We start from the raw sequence: 12,946 nt of genomic DNA, 5'->3' as shown, positions 1-12,946 counted from the left end.
ACATACATTCACATATATGAGTCATTTTTTGCCGGGCACACAATCACACAATCCTAAAAAATGTTATCCAAATCAATTTACTCTTAAATGAATTACAAAACATATTGAAACCAACAATACAGACCTGTGTCATGTATGTACTGTCCTGAGCCAAAGCTCTGGAACTCTTATTGGATATGAGGGAAGTTCATTGTGACTGAGCTGTTGCTTTAAGATCTTATGGTACTTCAACCTGTTTTGATCTCGTCGTCAGTAGATGAGAGGACTAACTTTAAACCTGCTGTATCCAAATGTAAGGGTCTTGTCAAACAATCATATATTTAAAGGCCAACTCGCCACGCAGACAAGGGTTGATAAACATCTCACATGCTTAATTAAACAGGATATATCCTTTTTACAAGTACATTTGCTTTAAAGTTTTGTTTTTAAGGTGGGGGCTGAGTTAAAACACCAACAAATTCAACTTAATGTGGAAATTAAACAAAAAAGAACTTCTAACGCATACTGAAGTAGCCGCTATTAGGACAGAAGTAAAATGTCCTCTTTCTGTACTTTTCCAATCAAGAGGCAAGTGAAAATGAACCCTGTGTAATGTCTTGAAGCAGATCTTGCAAGCTATCCCCGGGTCTTTGTGACCAATCTGGCACCACAGAGGTGACAGCTGTCGATGCTGGCTTTCACCAGCACCCAGAGGAGATAGCACCACCTGCACTGGCATGAACAAGCCTCGTTGTCATGATTATATACAACATGGACCTTTTGATCTCTGCCAAGGTGGGACACTAAATTAAATTTCAATACAGAAAGGTCCTTTTGGCTTTGTGTTGCTTTGTGTCTTAATGTTGAATTGAAGACCTGCACCAACAGAAAGAAGAGGTAGAGGTGAAGACAACATCTTTATCAGCTTACTGATCGCGGAACTGAGACTGAAATTGATCACTGGACTCGTCATTCAGTCAGCTGTTGCTGGTAGAGTTTGCTTTCAGTGTGGGGAAGGAGGAGGCAGCTCTCATCCAGGATAACAAGGAAACATAGAAAAGGTCCTGGATTAGGAAGTGTGTATATGAAGAAGGAAAAGAAGCGAGAAAGTCTGACAGCTTCTCTGTTCGTGGAAGAAGCAGTATAAGAAGTATAGATCCTTTAGTTAAGTAAAAGCATAAATACTACAATCTAACAAGGCTCTGCTACTTAATCTTAAGTCAAAGTAAACAAGTATGATCAACAATGTGCAGGAATATTAAAAATAAAAGCTTAATAATGTATCATTCTTGTGGGTGGCGTGGTGGTTCAGTGGTTAGCACTGTTGTCTCACACCAAGAAGGTCATGGGTTCAAACCCTGGTTGCCCCGGCCTTTCTGTGTGGAGATTAGTGTGTGGAGAGACAGGCTAGGTGAATTGGTGTCTCCAAAACTGTCCTTAGGTGTGAATGTGAGTGGTCTGTCTATGTGTGGCCCTGCGATGGACTGGCCCCATGTAAGCTGGGACTGGCTCCAGCCCCCTGCGACCCTGTATGCAGGATAAGCAGTTGACGATGGATGGTATCATTCTTGTATTATTGCTACTGTGTGGCTGGTGGAGGCCAGTGAAGCAACTTAACATTATAAACTGTTGGAAGGTTCAATCTGTAAGAGTGTATATTTTATGAAGTGATTACAATGGATCTAAATTCTGACTTAGTTTAGTTTAGTTTAGTTTAGTTTATTTGTTTAGCACGTTTGGTACAAGTCCAGAACAATGCAAGGAGGGAACGAAGCCAGACTAGGCTTGTACAGAGTTCCACTCCTTTTCCCATATTAAGTCACGAGATATGCAGACTAAGCATCAAAGTAGAAGAAAAAAAGAACAACAACAAAAAACAGAACACACAAGAAAAAAAGAAAAAAATGAAAATAAAATAAACAACACTTTTCGTCACAACTAAACCTGTCCAATATTGCCCTCTGAAATGTAGTGGAGTGAAATTACTTTATAAAGTAAGTAGTAAGTACAGTTCTTCCCAACAGTTCGATTGGGCATAATGATTTTTTTCTCTTATTCTTTCATCTATTTGTTTCTTAGACAACAACAGAAAGTAGCATTGTTACTATTGTTAATGCCCATGTTTTTTGTTAATTTGTTGCTCTGTCTCTTCCCCTTACACACAACTCACATGCATATACAACAAGAAAATCTAAATGTATCTTTACAGTTTTTTTGATGGCAACTTTCAGGAGCTTTGAAAAAAGCTGACAGTAGGCCTATGTATTTTTGCTTTGAAAAGTTTCTCAGGTAACATAACTTTATCTCACGGAGGAACCTGCAATCCTTCCACTGCTACAAAAACATAAAGAACAACAACACTGGGTAGACATGTTGCCCATAGCGTATATACAGTATATTTTCGTATATTGTCTAATATAGACAAATAATTAGATTTTCATGAACTAGATTTGTCTTTAAGATGTAAAGCGGTACACATACTCATGGGGACTAGCAGAAGCTTGTTCTCAAGCGTATCCTATGAGCACAACATGATCCCAAATGTTTCACTGCTCTAAAGAAACAACAACCACCACTGTTGAGGTCATGAATGAGAATAAAAACAGTATAACAATTTTGTCTTTCCTTATTACATTTCCTGAAAAACTGTGTGGTAGCTTCACAATTTTTCAGATCTGTCCTAAAATAATAGTCAGGTGCACATATAAACACTGACATAGGATTTTCTTGCTGTTCTTCCTGCTCATACTGGCCATCACTTACAAGTGATGGCGGACAAAATCCACAAAAATGTATTTCAAAATTTATCTATAGCCAATGTGGGTCATTTTATCATGAACCAAATGAATTCTAATCTCCATACAAAACTTTTCTTATGTCCGTATGATGAATGTGCATTCGTAATGTGAGTTCCCACAGTGCCTTCCATATATTCAGTCTCTGCACAAAAGATCCTGATACTCTATTTATGATACGCAGAGCGATAGCTAGTCTCATCACAAATCAAGTCCTGGAACCTAACAGCCATGACATCAGACAGTTACAATGTATATACTCGAGCTGCACTTAGTTTAAGTGGAAGAAACTTGCTTTCAGGCAGATCCCAACATTCAGGCACATAAAGCCCTTTAATAGATACTGACAGTAAATCTTTGGTAATGTTGCATTTGTGCGCTCTAGTGGATTTAGCAGTGGATCTTTTGAGCACCGTGGGACAAAACAGATCCATGAAACTAATGAGCACTTCAGGCAAACCCATGTTTTCTTTTCTACATTTTCAAAAATAACAGTTATTGCCAAATATCTTATTCAAGTGACAATACAATCCCAGCATTTTCGTTCATAAGTGCACTACAAGCACTGGGCCTGATAGGTGTGTTTATAGGTGTGTTTTTTATTTTAACTGACAATCTACTCAGATAATTGAATTTGAATGTATGACAGGAACCGTTTCAGCTCCTTTCCCCTGTAATCCTAACAAACCCTTGCTGATTTTATCCAGAAGCAATGTTACTACAAAATATGCCTGACCTAAAACTGACCTCCTTTTCAACACTGCTTTGGGGCATGTGCTTTATTTGTCTTTGCAATAATGAAGAGAAATAGTTAATAAGTTTGAAGCAAGTATTGAAAGTGTAACAGGGCTGGAATGTAAATTCAATTCAGAAGGTCCTTTCATTTACAAATAGTCATATAGTTTAGCCATAAAATCCTTTGCTTGGCTAAAAGCAGTTAAGTATGAACTGGTATCTAAATTTGCCTCCAAATACAGGTTTTGATGATAATTTCTTTCTATTGTGAAGGTCAAATAGTTGTGATGTTTGCTACAAACAACGACTGTTAGAAAGCTCCCAATTCTACATGCATAGCAACAACATATAGTATCTCTAACCCTGCATCCACTCACCCTGCTTGGCCTAATACGCATGGCTGCCATGTGATAGCCTGAGGTAAACAAGCATTAATGCACCGTGATACAGGTTTCACTGTTATTCTCTATATTAATTGTGGCTCTTTGCACTCTCCTCGCAGTCTTTGTCCTTGTAAAAAAACGAATAAAAAACTCAACAAAGAGGTAAAAATATAACAAAGTTGACACATGATGCTGAAATAATTAGATATAATATGCATCACTCAATAGTAAAGAACCAACATTCGAGATGCACTCAATTCTGTACAAACTGCACCACTGCAGGAAAATTTATAGTACGTCCATGTCTCTCTGTTGTTTGCTCATGTAATGTGTGATGCTTCACACACACAGTTTTTTCACTCTTTTTATAATTCTCTAAGAACATATATGTAGATCTTTCCCAACTGTCACCAGTGTAATTGTGTTGTAAATCTATAGACAGAAAGTTTGAAGATGAACCAACGAATTTTTATTAGTATAATATAAGCTGAATAGGAAACAACAATGCAACTCTACTAAGACAGGTGGGACAAAAGTGAGGCTGTAGCTGCAGCCCAGAGAGAGAAATGAAGAAAAATATTTGCACAAAATAATGTTTATTTTGTCAAAATCATTTTTGCCTTTTCTTGTAAAATATTAGATTATTCAATCTCCTCAGGGCTTTTACAAATCCTTTTTTTCTGAAATATCCTAATCTAATTTGAAACAAACCAGGGGTGGAATAAGTATTCAGATCCTTTACTTAATTAAAAGTTCTCATATCATGCTGAAAATCAAAATACTCCACTACAAGTGCTGCATTTAAAATCTTAAGTAAAAACATTATCATCTAAATTTACTTAAAGTATCATAGTAGAAATACTCATTATGCAGTGAAATGGTCCCTGTAAATGTTGTACTATTGTACATGATATTTTTGGATTAAAATCACTAGTGTATTTATGTGTATGTGACACGTCCACCAAGGCATCCCTTAGCAAGACACTTAACCCCTCCTTGCTCCAGAGGCAATTGTAAGTCTCTTTGGATAAAAGCGTCAGCTAAATGTAATGTAAAAGGTATTTTCTATTAGATTATCAAATGTTTGGAATGTCTCTGTCCTGTGAGAACCAGCTAGGCCTCCTGTATCTAAAGTCAACCTTTCATGAGCTCAGAAAAACAGCAATGTATTTTCCAGCTAATACAAGTTTTTTTCTCTCAAGAAGTAGGAAAATCTTTCACCCGATGTCAGCTGGGATTGGCTCCAGCCCCCCGCGACCCTGTACGCAGGATAAGCGGTTGATGATGGATGGATGGACGGAACACAAAATCCTTCAAATCAAACCCCCCAGATTTGGAGATTCATAAGTATTCACCTGGCAGGAAGTGTTTGAAAAAGTGTAATCTGAAAAGTAACTAGTAACTAAAGCTGTCAAGTATAAATCTAAAGTTGCATAAAATTCAAATACTTCCAAGTACCTCCAATGTGTAGGTCTACTTAAGTATGGGCTACTTGAGTAAAACCACTAAAACGAGCAAAAATAGGTCTGGAACCACTGCTGTTGTCACCGTGTTATCCATTAAAATCTTCCATTTACGAGTCAACTTGAATGCAACATTCATGGGCGGAGCCAGCGTGATCCAATAGAATGCAGCAGCCAGAGACACGTTGGAAATTTCCTACAACAGACATGTCAGCCTCCGGTACATAGAGAACAGCAGAGAGCAAGGTTTTTTACTGGAAGGAACTCCACGATGGTAAGTTTACTGATAAAATAGCTAAACGAAACGTCCATGTGCCCTTCTGTTCAGCTTGATGTTAAACCCAGCTTGCTGTTGCGAGTAGATTACTGGCAATTCGGCTCCTATACATAGACTATGTAGCCAGACACACTAACAGTGAGACTACAAACATGCTCTACTTTAACGTTATAAACTGGTTTTCTTTCAGGCTACTTATTACTTACTTCTCTTGCGTTATCTCAGGTTGTTGCTGACTCACAGTCCCCCGACACAGGGACCATCCTGCGTGTCAGAGGGTCACTGGAGTTCAAATGTCAGCTGGACAGCACAGATGGTATGTAGACGATATATTTTTATGTAGTGGTTGGATACCATAAGGTTTAACATTAACGGTGCCCCAGCAACCGTTTAATTGTAGGGGAGAGCAGGTAACTTAAGTTGTCACACTGTTCGTAACACTAGAGGCCCTATCTCAAAAGTCTAATAGCCACTTTGTGTGACTTGTTCTATGGTCAACTTCCTGTTCACATGTGTTATCCAATCAGCTGGGACAAGTTTGTAAACACAGTGGTGTTAAAAGGGCAGATGTGTACACAAGCCCTGATGTGTTTCTTCAGCCACAGGGAATAGTACACCACCCTATTTTATTTTTCACCGTGTCAACTTCCGCAATCATTTCCACAAATGAGGGGCAAATCCCTCTAAATGGATGAAAGATACGCACTTTGTTAACTTCCTGAAACATTTCAATGAACATGCCAAGTGCTCAAAAGAGATGCCCTGTTTCCTCCTTTTGGACAACCACAAGTCTCGTCTGTCCATTGATGGACTCAATTATGCCAAAGAAAATGGAATAAATATGCTGTCATTCCCACCCCGCTAATCACATCTGCTCCAACCATTAGACAGCAGTAGTAATTGTGCCGGTGTGACAGCTTCCCTGATGCAGTGTGCCAATGGGGCAAATTGTCACAAGTGTACACACCCTATTCAACAGTCTACAACTCCTTAATGAGAAAAGATATGAACATGTAATGCATACAAAATATGTGCTCAAGACTTGCTTCTTTGATTTCCTTCTTTGATTTGATTGATGGTAGCCAGCAAATGCTAGACAGTGTTAAAAGTGTGACAACATACCCTACTTTCCCTGCTAGTATGATTTCGGTGCCTATTTTGATCAGAGTTCGCTTTCCTTGCTGCTGTGTCCTTCTCAGATGCAGTAACATTTACCCGATTACTATCAGAGGAAAACCTCCTTAACCCAAAATCTCCAGTGCAAACCCATCCATACAAAGCAATTTTTTATTGGTCACCAAAAGTTTGTTTAAAAAAAATTATAATAATTCCCACACTTTCTATATAAATAAATACTTTTGGCAAACATTATTTCCCTAAACTGCCTTAAAGCTTTCCCAAAAATGCCAGGAATATGATTTTTGTGGAAAAGTAGGAAATCTCATTATTTTAATTTATATGTTTGGCCTTAAACAGTAAACTTTAAGAATTTTAACTCTTAAATAATACCAGAATCCGGCTTATAAACCTTACTATGTGAAATGTATGTGTAATTGTATAATGTAAACGCCTCATGTAAAAGCAAACTGGTGTGTTAAAATTGGCTGATAAATAAAATGCATGAAAAATACCAATAAAATAATACCAGCAGGGTATAAACTATAATGTCATAATGGTGTGTAGCAATGGTAAAGGACTCATATTGTCTGTGTGTGTGTGTGTGTGTGTGTGTGTGCGTGTGTGTGTGTGTGTCTTCTTTCAGCACTGCTAATGTGCAAAGTAATCTCAAGAACATTTGAGACGCTTCGCTCTCGGGTGAAATCAGAATCCTGTGTTCTAACTGTCTGCGACAGTCCTGTTATTATCTGGCCAAACAAAAGTGTTTATGTAACGCCTGAAGAAATAACTCCAAACACACTGTGTGAAGATTTACATCAGTGGATACAGTAAGTTCCATTTTTACGATATTTTCTTTACTTTATTTAATCCTGAGCTGTTTTAATTGTAATTAAGGTGTTTTTTTTTATTTATTTCAGGACAGAAGAACAAGAGAGCGCTGGCAAGAGAGCTGCAAAAAAGAAAAGCAAAAAAAGTCCAGGAGCGGTGTGTACATGTTTTGATTATGGCAATGGTGCTTCTGGCCACATTGTGTACTGATAGATACATCATAACAGGCAAATTCTTGGTTATGAGCCCAGATGTTGATGGACTACACCACTCTGCTGTACACCCCAGTTGGGACTTGAACCCACAATCCCTGGCTTAAGAGGCCAGTGGCTTATCCATTAAGCCACTGGGGCTACTACAGGTGTCTACACTGTGTACAGTGGTAGTAACACTGACATAATAATATTATTATTATTATTATTATTATTATTATTATTATTATTATTAAAGTCCATTTTGTATGGACAGGGATGGCGGCATTTGTGTGAAGTAAAATCAGGGGATCATGAAAGTGTTCATTACCTCCCCAATGTTCGTTGTAGTCTACACTACACATTCATTGTTTAGTCTATACAGTGTCAGACAAATGTGTACAGTATTACAGTTTCTCAAAACTTCACGGTGGCATCTTCAAATGTCTTGTTTTGTCAAAAACCAAAAGATTTTCACTTTACTATCACAGATGTTTAAGAAAAACAGCATATTTCAGAAGCTAGAACCAGTACACGTTTTGCATTTTGGTTAAAAAAAAATAAAATACCAACAACTAATTACTTATGAAAATAGATGCCAATGAATTTTCTATCAACTAAATGTTTCAGCTCTAAACCTTAAAAGATATTTGCATGGTGTCTGTGTGTGCTTGTGCTTGAATATAAATTCCCACTTGTCTTTTAGAGTGTCATTAACCTTCGCCTGATGACAGAGGTGACAAAGACCGGCCCTCTTTCAGCCCCAATCCTCAGCAGAACAGTCCAGAAATCTCACTTCCTGTCTACAACTCTTCCCATGGACTGTGTCGTTCGTATCACCTGCAATGACACAATTAAAGAGTATGTCTCACCTTAAAAACATTTGATTTTATATTACTGACCAAACTCTAGAACTTCACCATATCAGCGAAGAGCTCTGCTTGCTGTGAAAGATTTCTACATTGTCTTTGCAGTGCCTTTGAACGCCTATTGAAGGCGCTAACTCATCAGGTGTGTGAGATGGAGAAAGTGATCCTGCAACACATGAAGGGGACCACGCTTCTGGTACCTGAACCTCTCCACTTCCTCCTTCCAGAGCCGAAAGGACTAGTGACCGTGGTTTACCCAGCAGGAGTGCCTGACAGCCAACTAGAGACACAACGTAAGGTAAAAACCACAGACTGAGAGTCTTTAAAATCCCAAACAAACACACAGGCAACGTGTTGTTCCCCTGACATTAAAGCTATTACTTTGTTATAATCTTAATCGCTCAAATAAAACTAATAAACTCTCAGGTACAGGAAATCCAACTGTTTATCCAACAGGCAGTGGATCCAGATCATTGTACTGGCGTGAAATACTTCCTTAGTTAAAAGCATAGCATTGTCTTTGCTTGATGCCCAATGTATGTTCTTATTTTAACAAAAAAAATCAATTTTATTGAGCACAATCTCTGTCTATGTAGGAATTGCATCAACAGTATGAGTTACCAGATGACTGGCCCTATTTTAGAAGAGCCAATGCTTATCACTTTCTCAATGAGCCCTACAAAGATGGTTACCTCCGAAACCCTCATCTGGTCCTCACACATCCCAGCCTGGACAATGGAAAGGTATGGCTATTCACCAAATTTAAGTCTGTTACCCTCAATCTCCTCTTTTGAAGATGGATACTGAGATATACTCTGTAAGGATTAGTAACCTTGATTTGTCTTTGTGTGTGTGTGTGTGTGTGTGTGTGTGTGTGTGTGTGTGTGTTTTCTCAAGGTGTACCTTGTCCAGGGGATCTACAGTTATCACCACTACATGCAGGACCACGTGGACGACAATGGCTGGGGCTGTGCTTATCGCTCCCTGCAGACCATCTGCTCCTGGTTCCAGCAGCAGGGCTACGTTGAGCGGCCTGTGCCCACTCACAAGGAGATTCAGCAGGTACAGTAGTGGCCCTGTAGATATGACACACTGCATAACTATCACAATACAAAATCTTTTTCCAAATGGATGCTTTTAATGGGCTCTCTACTTTCCAGGCTTTAGTGGATGTCGGAGACAAACAGTCGTCCTTTGTCGGATCACGGCAATGGATCGGATCCATTGAGGTTCAGGCTGTCCTGAACCAGCTGCTTGAGGTCACTTCCAAGATCATGTTTGTGAGGTGTGTTGTGTGACCGTATGTGATGATGTGCACATTAATTTGGGTTTATCTGATTTATAAATGTTGTATACTCTTTAGTCAAGGTTCTGAGTTGGCATCCAAAGGCAGAGAACTGGCCAACCACTTCCTTACTGAAGGGACTCCGATCATGATTGGTAAGGGGCTGGATGTCTGTTTGAGTACTATTCCTAATCAAGTATTTGGGCCTTTAATTAAACTTAAACAGCATACACAAACTTTAAAAACTAACATTTCTTTATATATTTCTATGTAACACAACAATCTTCACCTAAAAAAAATAATAACACCTACTATATTGCAACATGTAAAACACAGTCAGTGAAATGTACTGTAAATGGGTCACATCACAATGAGAATTCAAAGCAGAAGACTTGATTGACAGGGAACTTCACAACATCTTAATGTAATTAAAGGTATTAAAGGGGGACTTCAACTATTTAAAAGCCCATTTTAGTGATGGTTAGCAAAGACATGCAAATTTACCCCTATTCTTATCATACATACAGGCATGGTAACTTTTCCCCTGTGTTGCAGGAGGGGGAGTTTTAGCTCACACTATTCTAGGTGTGGCATGGAGTGAGACCACCGGGCAGATCCGCTATCTCATCCTAGATCCACATTACACAGGGGCGGAGGACCTACAGGTCATCACAGACAAGGTAACTGTTCCAAGCGTGTACACTGGCTGCATCTCATTTATCTCTGTAAAGTATACATTTTTATGTACTGCACAGTGTTGACTGTGGTATGCACATTATGTTTCTCAGGGCTGGTGTGGCTGGAAGGGACCAGATTTTTGGGATCAAACTGCGTATTATAATCTGTGTCTGCCTCAGAGGCCAAAGATCATCTGAGCTGTCCCACCCTTTCACGTGGAGATCATTTGGCATCGGCAAAACATCTGCAAAGCTTTGTGACGCTGTAACCTGTTTGTTTTATAGAAATGTGTTTCTACAAACATGGCAAATTTGAGTAAATTCTGTAATGATGGTATATTTGTGTAATTTACTCTTATGTTTTTGGTTCAACATGAATGCCTGCTGTAGTAGACCTTTTCTACTGGACCATGTGGCTGATTTAGGAAATAACTGAACTATACAGTATATTTTACCGTGCCCTCTTTTTCCTTCGTTCTTTTTTCAAATGTCTTACAGTCACCGATTAGAGCTGAAATAATTAGTTCATTAATAGACAAGTCGATCGACAGAAAACTAATCTGCATCTATTTTGATAATCTAGTAATTGTTTTCAACAATGACAAAAATTCTCAGATTCCAGATTCTCAAATTATGATTATGATAATTATTTTCTTTGTTAAATATAGTAAATTGAATGAATGTATTTTGGTTTCAGACTGTCAGATAAATCATGAAATGTCAAGACATCGCCCTGGGCTTTTGGAAATTACAATGGGCCCTTTTCACAATTTTCTGACATTTTATGGACAATAAAATAACATTAATTGCAGGCCTCTTTCAGACAACTAAATAACACAGGCCCCAAACATCCACTGGACAAATGTCTGGTTTTTCATGGACACCTACATTGAAGGATTATTGTTTTGTATTCATGTGTAAACCTGAATAAGAGAAGTGGGGAGAAATCGGTACTCATTCTGTAATATATACATTTGCTAGTGAATAAATTACAGTGAAGTTACACTAATCCTTATTTTGCTGTGCACCCCCTGGAGACAGTTATTGGACCCCCAGGTGTCCCTTGGCCCCACTCTGAGAACTACTTGTATAGAGAAGAAGTTGCTCCTGAATGCAACCTGTTCTTTACTCATTATTGGAAAAACAGTCACTCCCTGTAGTTGAGTTTTCACAACCAGTCCGCTATCAGGGTCAAATAGGTGTTTTTCTCCTTTCACCAGTAGGCATGATAATAGGTGTACATGAATTTTCCTAAAAATCTCTCGAGCTTATAGACTGATGGGTAATTTTGTAGAAACTTGTTGTCACTCTTTGTGTTTTCTTATCCATAGGCTGATTGTGTGAGTATGGAACCGCCGCAGAAACACCCATTCAATCCATAGTCTCTACCCATCCCGCATTGGAATGTAAATTCTATGACAGTGACCAGACACAGGTTTATAGATAGATAGATTCACCCAAGTCCTTTTGTCCTAGGACATTGGAATTCCATTAGTGTGTGTCACTTCTAGGTCTAACAATGTTATTACAAGAAAACCCATGACAAATTGCAATGTCAGGGGACGCGCCTTCAGATAATCCCCTTTCTTGTTAATGGGTGTGCACTAAGGGGAGCAGTTACTTTGGCACAAAAGATGCCCAAAGAAAAACTACATGACCTCCCGTCTATTCCTCTACCAATTCTGATTCTTGGTATGTTTAAATAGTTTAGCTGTGCTAAGACAAATCACTGCAGCGTAATTCATTTATTTGGTTTCTCTGTAAACTCAAGACAGAAGGTAAGCTAATATGTTGGTGACAAGCTGCCCAGTAGCCAGATTTTGTTAATCTGTTGATACTTGTCACCCAAGAATATAAAAATAAATAAATTAAATTCACTTTTAAAAAATGAATTCAACAGAGAAGCCATTTTGAAAATTGGATGTGAAATTAACTTCTAACATTATACCGGCTTTATCAAGAGTGATATGTACATTAAATATGTAACATTCAAATACCTTTAACCCTATTACAGAAGACTGTCCTTTTCATTTAAATCCCTTCTTTTCAAAACCTATAACATCTAGGGCAAATTATCACAGAAGTGCAAAACTGATTCAGGCTCTCTTTTAAATCCAATGGGGCACGTTTATTTAAAGATTTAAATATTTAAAAAGCATTTTGATTATCTTTTTTTAAACAGGCTACAATATTTAAGCATGAAAGGTTTTTTTGCGCAGCTTTCTGCATTTCTTTTGCAGATGAATGCTAGTGAGTGGATCCTGAGGTAAAAGATTTGTTATTTATTTGCCAATACATAGCTTTATGCGTTTTGTCTATTACTGTCATCCATTTGTAAATTTAAA

At 38.3% G+C, this 12,946-nt stretch overlaps 1 protein-coding gene across 1 annotated transcript; it reads left to right on the top strand.

The window, feature by feature from the left end:
* The first annotated feature begins 5,521 nt into the window (after positions 1-5,521).
* ufsp2 (ufm1-specific peptidase 2) lies at positions 5,522-11,606 on the top strand. The gene is made up of 12 exons (XM_038713320.1): positions 5,522-5,629; positions 5,858-5,948; positions 7,395-7,578; positions 7,669-7,735; positions 8,477-8,631; positions 8,745-8,937; positions 9,236-9,382; positions 9,537-9,701; positions 9,800-9,924; positions 10,003-10,079; positions 10,480-10,604; positions 10,713-11,606. Exons 1-12 carry the CDS (start codon positions 5,627-5,629, stop codon positions 10,797-10,799), a joined length of 1,419 nt encoding a protein of 472 aa, XP_038569248.1. The 5' UTR covers positions 5,522-5,626; the 3' UTR covers positions 10,800-11,606.
* The last annotated feature ends 1,340 nt before the right edge of the window (positions 11,607-12,946 follow it).

Source organism: Micropterus salmoides, unplaced genomic scaffold, assembly GCF_014851395.1.
Source record: "Micropterus salmoides isolate LMB-PRFRI ecotype aquatic unplaced genomic scaffold, ASM1485139v1 Ms_hic_scaffold_12, whole genome shotgun sequence".
Classification (NCBI taxonomy): Eukaryota; Metazoa; Chordata; class Actinopteri; order Centrarchiformes; family Centrarchidae; genus Micropterus; species Micropterus salmoides.
The sequence above is the reverse complement of the archived record's forward strand: the minus strand, read 5'-3'. Positions and strand labels throughout refer to the sequence as shown.

Coding starts and splice junctions, on each gene's coding strand:
- ufsp2 (XM_038713320.1), top strand. Junction 8,938..9,235: donor AACTAGAGACACAACGTAAG/GTAAAAACCACA, acceptor CTGTCTATGTAG/GAATTGCATCAACAGTATGA. Junction 9,383..9,536: donor CCAGCCTGGACAATGGAAAG/GTATGGCTATTC, acceptor TGTTTTCTCAAG/GTGTACCTTGTCCAGGGGAT.